At 52.5% G+C, this 11,040-nt stretch overlaps 1 protein-coding gene across 1 annotated transcript; it reads right to left on the bottom strand.

Moving 5' to 3' along the window:
* Positions 1 to 1,128: 1,128 nt before the first annotated feature.
* Positions 1,129 to 10,738, bottom strand: CATSPER1 (cation channel sperm associated 1). Its single transcript, XM_041722444.1, has 13 exons — positions 10,646 to 10,738; positions 9,875 to 10,331; positions 8,674 to 8,886; positions 6,928 to 7,041; positions 6,622 to 6,772; positions 6,237 to 6,328; positions 5,978 to 6,121; positions 5,749 to 5,812; positions 5,497 to 5,569; positions 5,293 to 5,353; positions 4,049 to 4,124; positions 1,317 to 1,431; positions 1,129 to 1,155 (listed from the first exon to the last, which is right to left on the bottom strand). Exons 1-13 carry the CDS (start codon positions 10,736 to 10,738, stop codon positions 1,129 to 1,131), a joined length of 1,680 nt encoding a protein of 559 aa, XP_041578378.1.
* Positions 10,739 to 11,040: the final 302 nt, after the last annotated feature.

Below are 11,040 nucleotides of genomic sequence, written 5' to 3'. Positions count from 1 at the left end.
TACCCGGGCTTCATTCTGCGAGAGATGAGGTGGCCGCTAAAGATAGTTTAACACTCCACTCCGGTTGGGAAGCCCCCAGGGCCAGGGCTGGGCTCGAGCCTGACTCAGTGCTAGTTCTCTAGCACCCTGCATGGGCTCAGAGCTTCACCTCCAGCCCCAGCCATGGGGACAGGGGCTCTAGGCAGACTAAAAGAAAGGGGGACTCATCTAAACCCCAGACCAGGCAGGGTGGGGACCAATCATTAGGCTCATTCCTTGCTGTCCTCTAATAGAGGCTCATCCATTTCCTCCCAGTGCGCGCGTGCGCGCGCGCGCGCGCGCACACACACACACACACACACACAGTGAAATTTCCAGCCCCACATGCAATCCTACCACTAGCCTTAGACCAGGAGGACTTGAGCAGCCTCCACCCCTACTTCCTCTTACTGAGGTTCTTTAGCCTGATCCCAGGCAGGGCAGGGGATGGTAATGACCTCTGACCTCTGAGTGCATGCCATCCTCATTGAGTTGGCATTCTTGTACTGGGTTCTGAGGATCTTAGTAGGCCCAAGTTCTGGGGCTATGAGCCCCTATTTCTAGAGCCTACTGGTCCTCTAGGCTCTGACAACCAGGGGCTGTTCTAGCTGGTTCTTTTTCTTCTAACTCCTGGGCCAGATGGGCCTTCTTCCCCAAAGCAAGGTGACTGCCCACTCACCCCTCCAGCACTGAGCCTGGCCCCTTTTCGGAGTCACCTCTCTGGCTGCTGCTAATGCACGGCTGAGCTAGAATGCAGGCCCTGGAGGGGACTAAGAAGACCGCCTTTTACACACAACACACTCAATATGTGTACACACACAACACACGTGCACGTGTAGACACGTGTATACACACATTCACACACACCACCAGTGCACACACATCCATGTGCACAGTTCCCCTGCCCTGAGCCTTGGTTTCGCCAGGGAGGACACAGAGCGACTTGGGGTTTTAAAATTCTGTTAGGGCCCAGCCCTGCAGGCCAGAGATCATTCCAGCAGATCAGGGGACTTTCGTCCTGACTTTCACCCCCCTACCACACCCCCCACACCCTGTAGGCAGCTTGCCAGAGGCTGAAATCTGCATCCCAGGACTGTCTCCATCCAGGGGTCACTTCCTGAAGTCTTCTTCTCCAGCCTGGGGGTAGGAAGGGAGGGTGACTGAGCTGGCACTGGCCTCCGCCTTCCCCCACACATGCCCATGTGACTGTTCGGGGCACTCTGGGCACAAGCCTCCCGCGCCTGGCCCTCTGGGGTCCCCCCACTCTGGCCCCTCTCCTCTGGAGCTGCCTGGCTCACCTCAAACGCAGTGTCCACAATCTCATCAAGAACAGATCCCTGGGAGCGGAATTTCTGTTGGTGATGCTCCACCCCCGCCACCAGCTGCAGGAAGTGGAATAGGAGCTCCTGCTGCCTGAGGGGCAGAGTGGGGCAGAGGGGAGCCTGAGCTGACCTCCCTACCAGGGTCTTCTGGGCTCCCAGAGCCCCCCAGACAGCTCTTCTTGCTTGTCTCCCACCAGCCTCCCATTGCAACTTTCCCAAACGGGAATTTTCATGGTGTATCTCTCCTTTTCCACAAACAAAAAGCCCCAATTTGTGCCTGTGCCACACAGGGTTTTTTTTTTTTTTTTTTAAGATTTTATTTGAGAGAGAGTGAGCATGAGCAGGGGGAGGGGCAGAGGGAGAAGCAGACTCCCCACTGAGCAGGGAACCCAATGATGTGAGGCTCCATCCCAGGACCTCAGGATCATGAACTGAGCCAAAGGCAGACGCCTAACTAACTGAGCCACTCAGGTGCCCCACCACACAGGGTTCTAACTGCTGTTTCCCCTCCCAGTTATCCATCACTTAGTAGGGTTATCCAGTTATCCACCCACCCATGTGTTTGCCCTTCTAACTACCCACACCTCTCTATTTCACCCACTCACCCACCTTCATCCTCCTACCTCCCTAAGCCATCTACTCACTCATCAAACCACCACATCCCTCCATTGACCTGCTCTTCCCTGGACCTACCCACCTACTCCCTCATCAGGTTGTGCAGTCATCCACCTAACCATACCTCCCCCCAACTATTCACCCAGCCAACTACCCCTCTCTTAACTCCCTCATCACCTGCCTGTTTTATAAATCCATCCATCAAATGACACTGAAATCAATGAACACTGACAGGAGCTCCAAGGACACAAATTAATGGGAAACAATACTTGTCCTTAAGGAACTCAGTCTATGGCAGGGCCAGGAAAGTGAACCAAGAGTGTTTATGTTTGTGATAAGTATAAACAGAGTTCTGGGGGTCCCTGAGGAGGAGAACCTCATTCAATACTGGGGATCAGAAAAGACTTCCAGAGGAACTGCCATGGACTTGAGTTTGAAAGACATGTGAGGCTTTGCCAAACTTAGGTAAGGTGTCTGGTCTGCTTACTCTAGAGAAACTGAAGTATACTGGAGGCCAGGGCAGGCCTCAGGGAAGGAGGCTGTAGAGAGTGGGTGAATTGGAGATGGAGACACCCAGAAAAGGTCAACACAAAGTGCCAAGACCTTATCAAAGGAGCCAAGAGCCTTGTAGGGTTTCAAAGTCTGATGCAAAGGAAAAGCCTAAACTGCTTTTAACAAAGACCACTTTCTAAATAAATAAAAAGAAAGGAAAGATTAAAACAAACAACAAGGGATCCCTGGGTGGCACAGCGGTTTGGCGCCTGCCTTTGGCCCAGGGTGCGATCCTGGAGACCCGGGATCGAATCCCACATCGGGCTCCCGGTGCATGGAGCCTGCTTCTCCCTCTGCCTATGTCTCTGCCTCTTTCTCTCTCTCTCTCTCTCTCTCTGTATGACTATCATAAATAAATAAATAAATAAAAAATAATAAAAATAAAACAAACAACAACAACCAACCAACAGACAAAACCAGAGGGCACCCTTTGTGGAGGTGGACCAGGTGGAAGAGTCTGGAGGCCAGGAAACCCCCAAGAAAATGTTACAGAAGTGCCAAGGGTTCACTAGGCCAGTGGGCAAGTTGCTGGAACCTGGAAGGGGGCGGGAAGGCCAGGAAGTGAGGCAAGTAGGATTGGAACTCGGGTCTCCCAATTGGTGGTTGCTTGAGCCCAGCATTGGCACCCAGAGAACATTCCAGGCAGAGACAACAGTGTGGACAAACAGTGTGGACAACAGTTCTCCATCAGAGGTGGAGAAGGATGGACTGCCCTTGGGAAACAGTGTGGGGACAGCAGGAAGTAGTAGCCAAGGAAACAAGGGAGGTTGGCAAAGGCTGGGTCACAGAGGGCCTTTGAGGCTTGAGTGAGGATAGCAGGTGAGAAGGAGCTGGAGGCTACCAATAGTCGGGCTGTCCTGTCTGATGGTTTAGAGCCAGTATGAATGAAATGCAGTGGGACCCAGCTTTCAGAGGGAAGTTCTCTGCAGAGCTAGGCCTGAGAGCCAGAAATCATGAGTCTATGCCAAGGTCCTCTCGCCATGAGCACAGCCACGAGTCCCCAGCTGCCCAACTGATTTGACAGGAATGGGTGCTGACCATCTGCCTCCCAGGCCTTTACCCAAGCTATTCCTTGACGTGCCTCCTTCACCTCTCCACCTAGCCAAAGTCCACCACCCTCACGGCCCAGCACAGGTCATTGGCAACAGGGCTCTTGTGGACAGGGGCTAGTCTGTGTCTGGGAGTCCTTGCAGGGCCTGACCCAGAGCAAGGGGCAGGGATGTTTCTCGAGTAAACAGATGAGCAGAATCACTGTACATCCAGGACCTCCCTGCTGCCATCCTTTTGCCCTTAGCCTCCGAGGGGCTCTAATGGCCCTGCAGGCACTGCTGGTGGGATTCTCTTGGTGGCAGAAGATAGCGCAAGGTGAGCAGCAGCCCCTTACGGTCTCCACATTCCACTCATAGGCTCTACATGGGCCTTGGTGTTCCACCCCCCCTTCCAGAAGGGTGGGCAATGTCTCTTGCCCTGCCAGCCCATGGGTCAGACCCCAGACCTCTCCCCTCAGACACCAGGCCTCCCCTCTCTTTGCATCTCCTTACTTCTCAGTCATGGTCCCAAATTTTTTCTCAATGAGCTGCTTCTGTTTTGTGTGTTCACTCACTACCTCTTCAGGTTCTGGGTGTAAAAAAGGAGGAAAGTCAAGAATATGCCTGGATTGAAAGGAGGTGGAAGAACAGAGGTATTCAGAGGGGGTTAAAAGAGTTTTTGTCCACAATGCCCTCGGAGAGGTGGCTTCCCTGGATGTGGAGTGTGCATCAGATTTGTTTGTTCATTTGTCTCTCCCTCTGGTAAAAGTCCCCTACTTTTCCTGAGGAACTACTCCTGTGCCTTTTGGATCCACCTTGTCTCCCACATCTAAGGACATGTGACTCAGGCCTGGCCAATCAGAACAGCCTATTCTTTCCACCAGAGTGATTGGTTCCAAGATAGTCAGGTGACCAAAGTAAAGAAGACTCATTTCTGGGACTTTAAATACTGGAAGAAGAGGAAGTGTCTGCTTGGCATGATAGGGATGGCTAACCTGTGAAGATTTGGGACTAGAGTGGCAGGTGGCCGAGTTCCCCCCACAAGGGAAGGGCCACCATAAACACAAAGCCATGCAGAGGACTACAGAGCAGAGAGATGGAAAGAGACCGAATCCTGGATCCAGCCATTCCTGAAAACCCACACATCCTCAATTTGCTAAGTAATCTGTGCCAATTAATTCCTCTTTTTGCTTAAGCTTTTTTGCCCTATGTGTCTATCCCTGATGGAAGGAGTGACCCAGGGACCCCTTGAGACCCAATGACCCCTTGAGACCCTTGAGACCCTCTAGTGTTGATGAGCCTAAGAGTAGGATCCTTGGAATTCAGATTCTAAGGTTATGAAGATCTTTAAGCAGGAAGCAAATCAACTATCTCAAAATCAATTCACTCAGAAAGTCAGGTTTGTAAAAATGAACATGTGCAGGAAACTTTGATTTTTGACTCTCAATCCACTCTGAGTGACTCTGGACAAGTGTGTGTAACACTGTGACAAAACCCTCAAAGGCAGCTGGAACCATCCCATGTAAAACCAAGTGCCATATCCTTTATAAGTTATTAGAAGAGATGAGTATTCGGTGAATGAATCATCATTTGGTCAATTAGTCATTTCACAAATGGGGCTTTCAAGAATTGACAATCAGTCAAAAGGCAATTTGGACCAAAGTTCTAGGCTCTGAAAGTCTTCCTGAGTCTCAGATTCTCAAATTCTGCCACTGAACCTGGAATTCCGTGTCTGACAGTGGAAGGAGAGCCAGCACCTGATTTGCTGAGTTCTGTCAGTGAGTCATCCAGCAGCTTCTCATGGATCCGGGCAGCCCTCTGGGAAGAAGAGGCCTTTGTCCTGCCAGAGTCCCCTTCCTGTCTGCCCTTTCCTGGAGCCCCCTCTTCCATTCCTCCCAGCCCCTGTGCCCGCCCTTTCATGTTTCCCCCAACTGGTCCACCTGCCCCACGCCCCTCAGTACCTCCTGCTTTACTTTCTCAAGGCCTTTGAGCAGAGCCATCTGGAAGTTATCCACCAGGACAGCAATCACCAGGCTGGGGATGGTGAGAGTGGATAGTGGGGTACTCCCGAGGAGGAGGCTGTAGGAGAGGCCCCGCACCCTTCTCTGGGCTCATTGTGGCATGACCAAGAGGAGAAGACTGGGGAGGGGTGCCTCAAGGTTAGGTGGGGGTGGGGGTGAAGCCAGGGAGCAAAGTAGGGGTGGGGTCCTCACTTGAGGAAGATGAAGTATTGGATGATGATGTAAATCATGAGAATGGGGATGATGTACCAGGCACCTGGGAGAGAGGATGTCGTTTGAGCTGTGAGTTCTTCACCTGCCCTCGTCACACCCCTGCCAGCGCACATCAGATGTCCCACTTTGCAGATGGGGTAACCAATCCACTGGGGTCTGCCCACCCCACCAAGCCCCTGCCCTCCACCCAGCCTGGGGCCTGTCCCACCCTGGGCCCGGCTGTCCAGGTAGATGCTGGACCAGTCATCCAGGGTGAGCAAGGTAAAAAGGGTGAAGATGGTGGTGAAGATGCTCTGGAAGCGCTTCGGGTCAGATAGACGGAACAAAGCCCGGAGCACCACAGAAAAGAGGACTGGCTGTTGAGGGTCAAACCAGGTTCGCAGAGTCCCATTCCTCCCATCACAGCACCTTGGGCTCCCACCCAACCCCCGTCCTCCCCCCCCCCCCCCAACCACAGCACAGGATACAGAGGCAGGTAAACATGAGGATGAGGATGGCGGTGATGGACGGCAAGGACCGTGCCAGGGTCCCAGTCACTTCCTGGAGGCTGGTCAAGATGCTGTGGGCGGAAGTTGAGAGGGAGGCTGAATGAATGAGAGGGGTTGGTGGGGGATCTGTACTGGCAGCTACAGAAGGTCCCTGCTTTGCCAGTGGTTTGGGAGAGTCCAGCACTCTCTGGAAGTGATTGATCCTAGCAGGTGGCAGGAGGCTTATCAGAAGTGGGCTGGAGTCCACAGCGTCCTGGCTCCCGTCTCCCCTGAACAGGTCCCAGTAGGTTCCCTAGAAGCCCAGGCCTGCATACTCTGTCCTGTGGAATCCCCACCCCAGAGTGGGCAGCTGTGCCCCCCTGACCTGAGCCTCCGCAGGACCCGGATGGCCCTCAGGGCCCGCAAGCTCTTGAACACCTTGAAGATCCGGAAGACACTTTGGTGGTAGACGAAAGTGAAGGAGTTGAACTGTAAGAGCAGGAAATCCAGCATAGCCATGATCATGATGAAGAAGTCTGAGGGCACAGTGGGGCTGGGTGTCAGGGTCCTGCACAGGCCCTCACTCACACCTGTGGTCCTCTGACACCACCACTGCCTGCCAGTCCCCTTCTGTCCTCAGCCCCCTATAGCAGTCCAGTGGCTCACTGCCCCCACCCCCAGATACACACACCCAGATTGTTCCAGGAGTCAGAAAAATACTTGAGGCCCAGAGCAATGATCTTGAGTACAGCTTCTACCACGTAGATGCAGAGGAAAATAGAGTCGAAGGCCATGAAGTACCACTCTGTGGAGACAGAAGGGGTTCCCTGGGGGCCATCCCCAGCAACCCTGGCCCTTTTCTCCCCCTTCCCTCTGGACCTCACACACAGTCCCTTTCAGGGAGGACCTGGCTCTGCCCTGAGGACTATACATCTTAATTACTCTGCGCCTCAGTTTTCTTGTCTGCAAAACAATGATAATACTATCACTTGGCCTGACCCCTGAACTCAGGAAACTCCTAGCAGCTTCTGCCTAACAGTCAATCTTACATCTTAGAAATGGGAGAAGAAACCGCAGGAACAGAAAAAGAATTGGTGGAGGAAGACAGCCTTCAGAGTCAGAGTGCCCCAGCCTCTCTGTAATGTTAAAACCGCTCTCTGGGACACTTGGGTGGCTTAGTGGTTAGGCCAGTCTGCCTTTGGCTCAGGGTGTGATCCTGGAGTCCCAGGATTGAGTTCCACATCGGGCTCCCTGCATGGAGCCTGCTTCTCCCTCCGCCTGTGTCTCTGCCTCTCTCTCTCTCTCTCTGTTTCTCCTGAATAAATAAAGTATTAAAAAAAAAAAAACCGCTCTCAGTATTCATCCCAAGCCCTGGGAGAAGGAGCCTGCTTTCCCTTGCTAGGGGAGTCACAGCATTAGAAATTATTCCCGTTGATGGGATCCCTGGGTGGCGCAGCGGTTTGGCGCCTGCCTTTGGCCCAGGGCGCGATCCTGGAGACCCGGGACTGAATCCCACGTCGGCTCCCGGTGCATGGAGCCTGCTTCTCCCTCTGCCTGTGTCTCTGCCCCTCTCTCTCTCTCTCTCTGTGACTATCATAAATAAATAAAAATTAAAAAAAAATATATATATATATAAAAAAGAAATTATTCCCGTTGATCTACTTATTTCTACAAATAAAGATGACCTGGTGAGGCAGCTCCACCTCGGGTAGGCTGTCTAGAACTCACCAAGCAGCAGACCCACTTTGGTCCCATAAGAATACCAGTCTGCCTGATGGTGTTTTCAGGAACATCGGATTCACTGAACAGGGTAAGAGTAAGAATGCACCAATCGCATTCTCTGCTTAGTTTATTTCCGCTGTGGTAGGCCTTTCTTCCACCCTGCTGCCGAGGGCCTCAGAGGCCACCTTGCCTGGTTTTCCACCCTCACCTCCACAGCCTCTTGCTCAGGGTCTCCTGGCTCTTCTAGGCCACCTGGGTTCCCTCCTACTGCCCCGCAAGGCTGCGTGTTTGGGGTTGATGCACCACCTGGTGGGTGTATCACAAACAGCACATCGTTCAATTCAGCGGGCCTGTCTGGCTGGCTAGTTGACCTCAGCAAGATCTGAGTCTCATCTTTAATACTGGGCAATGTTGGGGGCACCTGGGCGGCTCAGTGGTTCAGTATCTGCCTTCAGCTCAGATTATGATCCCGGGATCCTGGGATCAATTCCCGCTTCTCCCTTTACCAGTGTCTCTGCCTCTCTCTGTGTGTCTCTCATGAATAAATAAATAAAATCTTAAAAAAAAAAAATACTGGGCAATGTTGTCTATTTCCCAGGGGTAAGGATCAAATGAGCTAAGTTACATAAATCATCCAGCACTGGATCAGGCCCACAAGAGGCCTGGAACAAGATCTCTGGCCTCCTCCATGTGAAAGGGGCTCCCCAGCTCTTACCACCCCGGACTTCTACTTCAGCGAAGGTCTGGGCCACAAGCATAATAGTGTTGAGGCAGACAGTGAGGAAGATGAAGGCTTCAAAGGCTAGGGACTCAGTCAGGTTCCTAAGCATTCTCCGGAGGCCCCGAATGAGGTAGCTTAATTTTTCCCACAACCTGTAGAAGAGGTCCACGGTGTGCAGCTTCTTGTGGGACCGCTGAGCTCTGCCAGCTATAAGGGGGACAGAGAGTCAAGTCTGTGTGGGAGGGAACATGGGTATACCAGGCATCCTCCCAGATTAAGTTGGGGTTCCTCTTCATGCCTGCCTGTGTGCCTACCATTTACTCACTGAAGTGCCTCTATGCCAGCTCTGTGCTGATCCTGGGGCCACAGACCTGACTGACCCCTTCCATGGTGGATGCCAGCCTGTTTGGGATTTGCGGTCTGCTCAAGCAGATTTCAGGCTCATGCTTCTACAGCTTCAGGCCTTTCTTTACTCATGTAGCAATGTGTACATGGAAAACCCCACTTTCCTCACTACCCTATCCTCTTGGTGAACGCTCCTTCTTCCTCTGAGATTCTGCTGAACATCTCCTCCTTTTGGCTGCCTTCCCTACTTCCATCCAATTAGGCACCTACCCCTCTCTGCTTGTTTGTGAGACTGTTACCCTGTTTACGGAATGTCTTGGGGCCAAGCTTGGAGGGTTGTGCATTCATAGCCAAGGTTCCTCCCTGCCCTGAAACAAAGGCCTCATTCAGACACTGGTTCCCAATCTCTATCAAGATGTTCACAGTTTAGTGGGGGAAATGTGGACAAATAGAACCGACAGTGGAAATTGTCCTGGTATGGAGGGTGGACTAGGATTTGTTGTTTAAGTGACCACCTCCAGTCTTGGAGCCCCTTGAAGGCAGGATTTGTTTTCTCTGCACTTCCAGGGCCCAGGCGCTCATATTAGACAAGAAGAAATATTTGAGAAGTGAGTGTATATATGCACAGCAGTGACTGGATGAACAAACAGCTGGTCGCCGGAAGAGATGCATCATTTAAGGACCAGGAGATTGGATGATGAACAGTCAGGTGACTGAATAGCCAGTGGAATATGCATGCAGGTAAGATTCATGCCTCATGATCTGTAGGAGGTCAGTGCAGGATCCAAGTAAGGACTGGAATCTGGGCCAGGCAGTGGGAGTTGGGGATGGGGAGCAGGCAGGAACTTACTTTTGCGCTTCTGAAATTGTTCATCTTCTTCTGTCCAGCTTTCTGAGGAAGTTTTAGAGGAGGAATCCTGAGGGTGGACTTTGTTGGACACTTGGGATCCTTGTGAGTGCACTGCACTGCGGGAACGAGTCAGGCTGAAGGCTGAGTGCTGTATCTGGAGCTTGCTAGGCTGGAGGGCTACTGAGCGAGAAAGCGAAGAGCCAAGGGAGGCTCTGGCCACAGTCTGAGACTTGTGTGGGCCAAAGCCTTGGGAGCTACCATGAGGGTACTCCCCATAGCGGTAATCACCACGGAGATAATCCTGACGATGCACATTACGGTGGTACTCGCCGTGGTGACCATGGTGATGCTCGCCGTGGTGGCCATGGTGGTGCTTGCCATGGTGGCCATGGTGCTCACTGCGGTGGCTCTGGTGGTACTCATCATAATAGTGAGGTATGTGATCATGGTAGGATCCCTCATAAGTAGGGTGGGATAAGGTCTCTCCATGATAAAGAGGCCCTCTATGGTGGCGGGCTTCATGATGTCGGTGCCTACCATTGTAATAGGCCTCACTGTCATGGTGAGAGTCACCATATGTATAGGAATCTTTATGGTGGTAAGGCTCACCTTGGGAATGGATCCTGCTGTGGTGGGAAACCTCACCATGGTGGTAAAACCCATCATGGTGGCGGGATCCCCTATGGTGGTGGGGACCACCATGGTGATAAGACTCATCATATTGGTAAGACCCACTCTGGTGGTAGGGCTCACTGTGGTGGTAAGACTCACCGTGGTGGTAAGACCCACTGTCATGGGAGGGCTCACTGTGGTGGTGGGGCCCACCATGGTGGTGGGGCCTATCATGATGTCCTCTGCTACCATGGTGGTACTTATCGTCAAAGTGGCCCTCACCATTGGAATGATGGGAGAGAGCAGTGCCATGAGGAGTCAGGGCAAGGGATGTGAAGTGGTGGGTTCCACCATAATGGTGGGCCCCACCATGGTGGTGGGAGTGGTGAGAGTAGGAGGAATGGTGGGAGGAGGCATTGTCATGAAAATCTTGGAATTCACCAGGGTGGTGAGACCCACCATGATGATGAGATATGCCATGATGGTGGGACCCGCCAGGATGATGGGATGTGCCATGATGGTGGGACCTGCCAGAATGATGGGATATGCCATGA

This window comes from Vulpes lagopus, chromosome 11 (genome assembly GCF_018345385.1).
Source record: "Vulpes lagopus strain Blue_001 chromosome 11, ASM1834538v1, whole genome shotgun sequence".
NCBI classification, from domain to species: domain Eukaryota; kingdom Metazoa; phylum Chordata; class Mammalia; order Carnivora; family Canidae; genus Vulpes; species Vulpes lagopus.
Note: the sequence above shows the minus strand (reverse complement) of the source record. Positions and strands in the feature narration are given on the sequence as shown.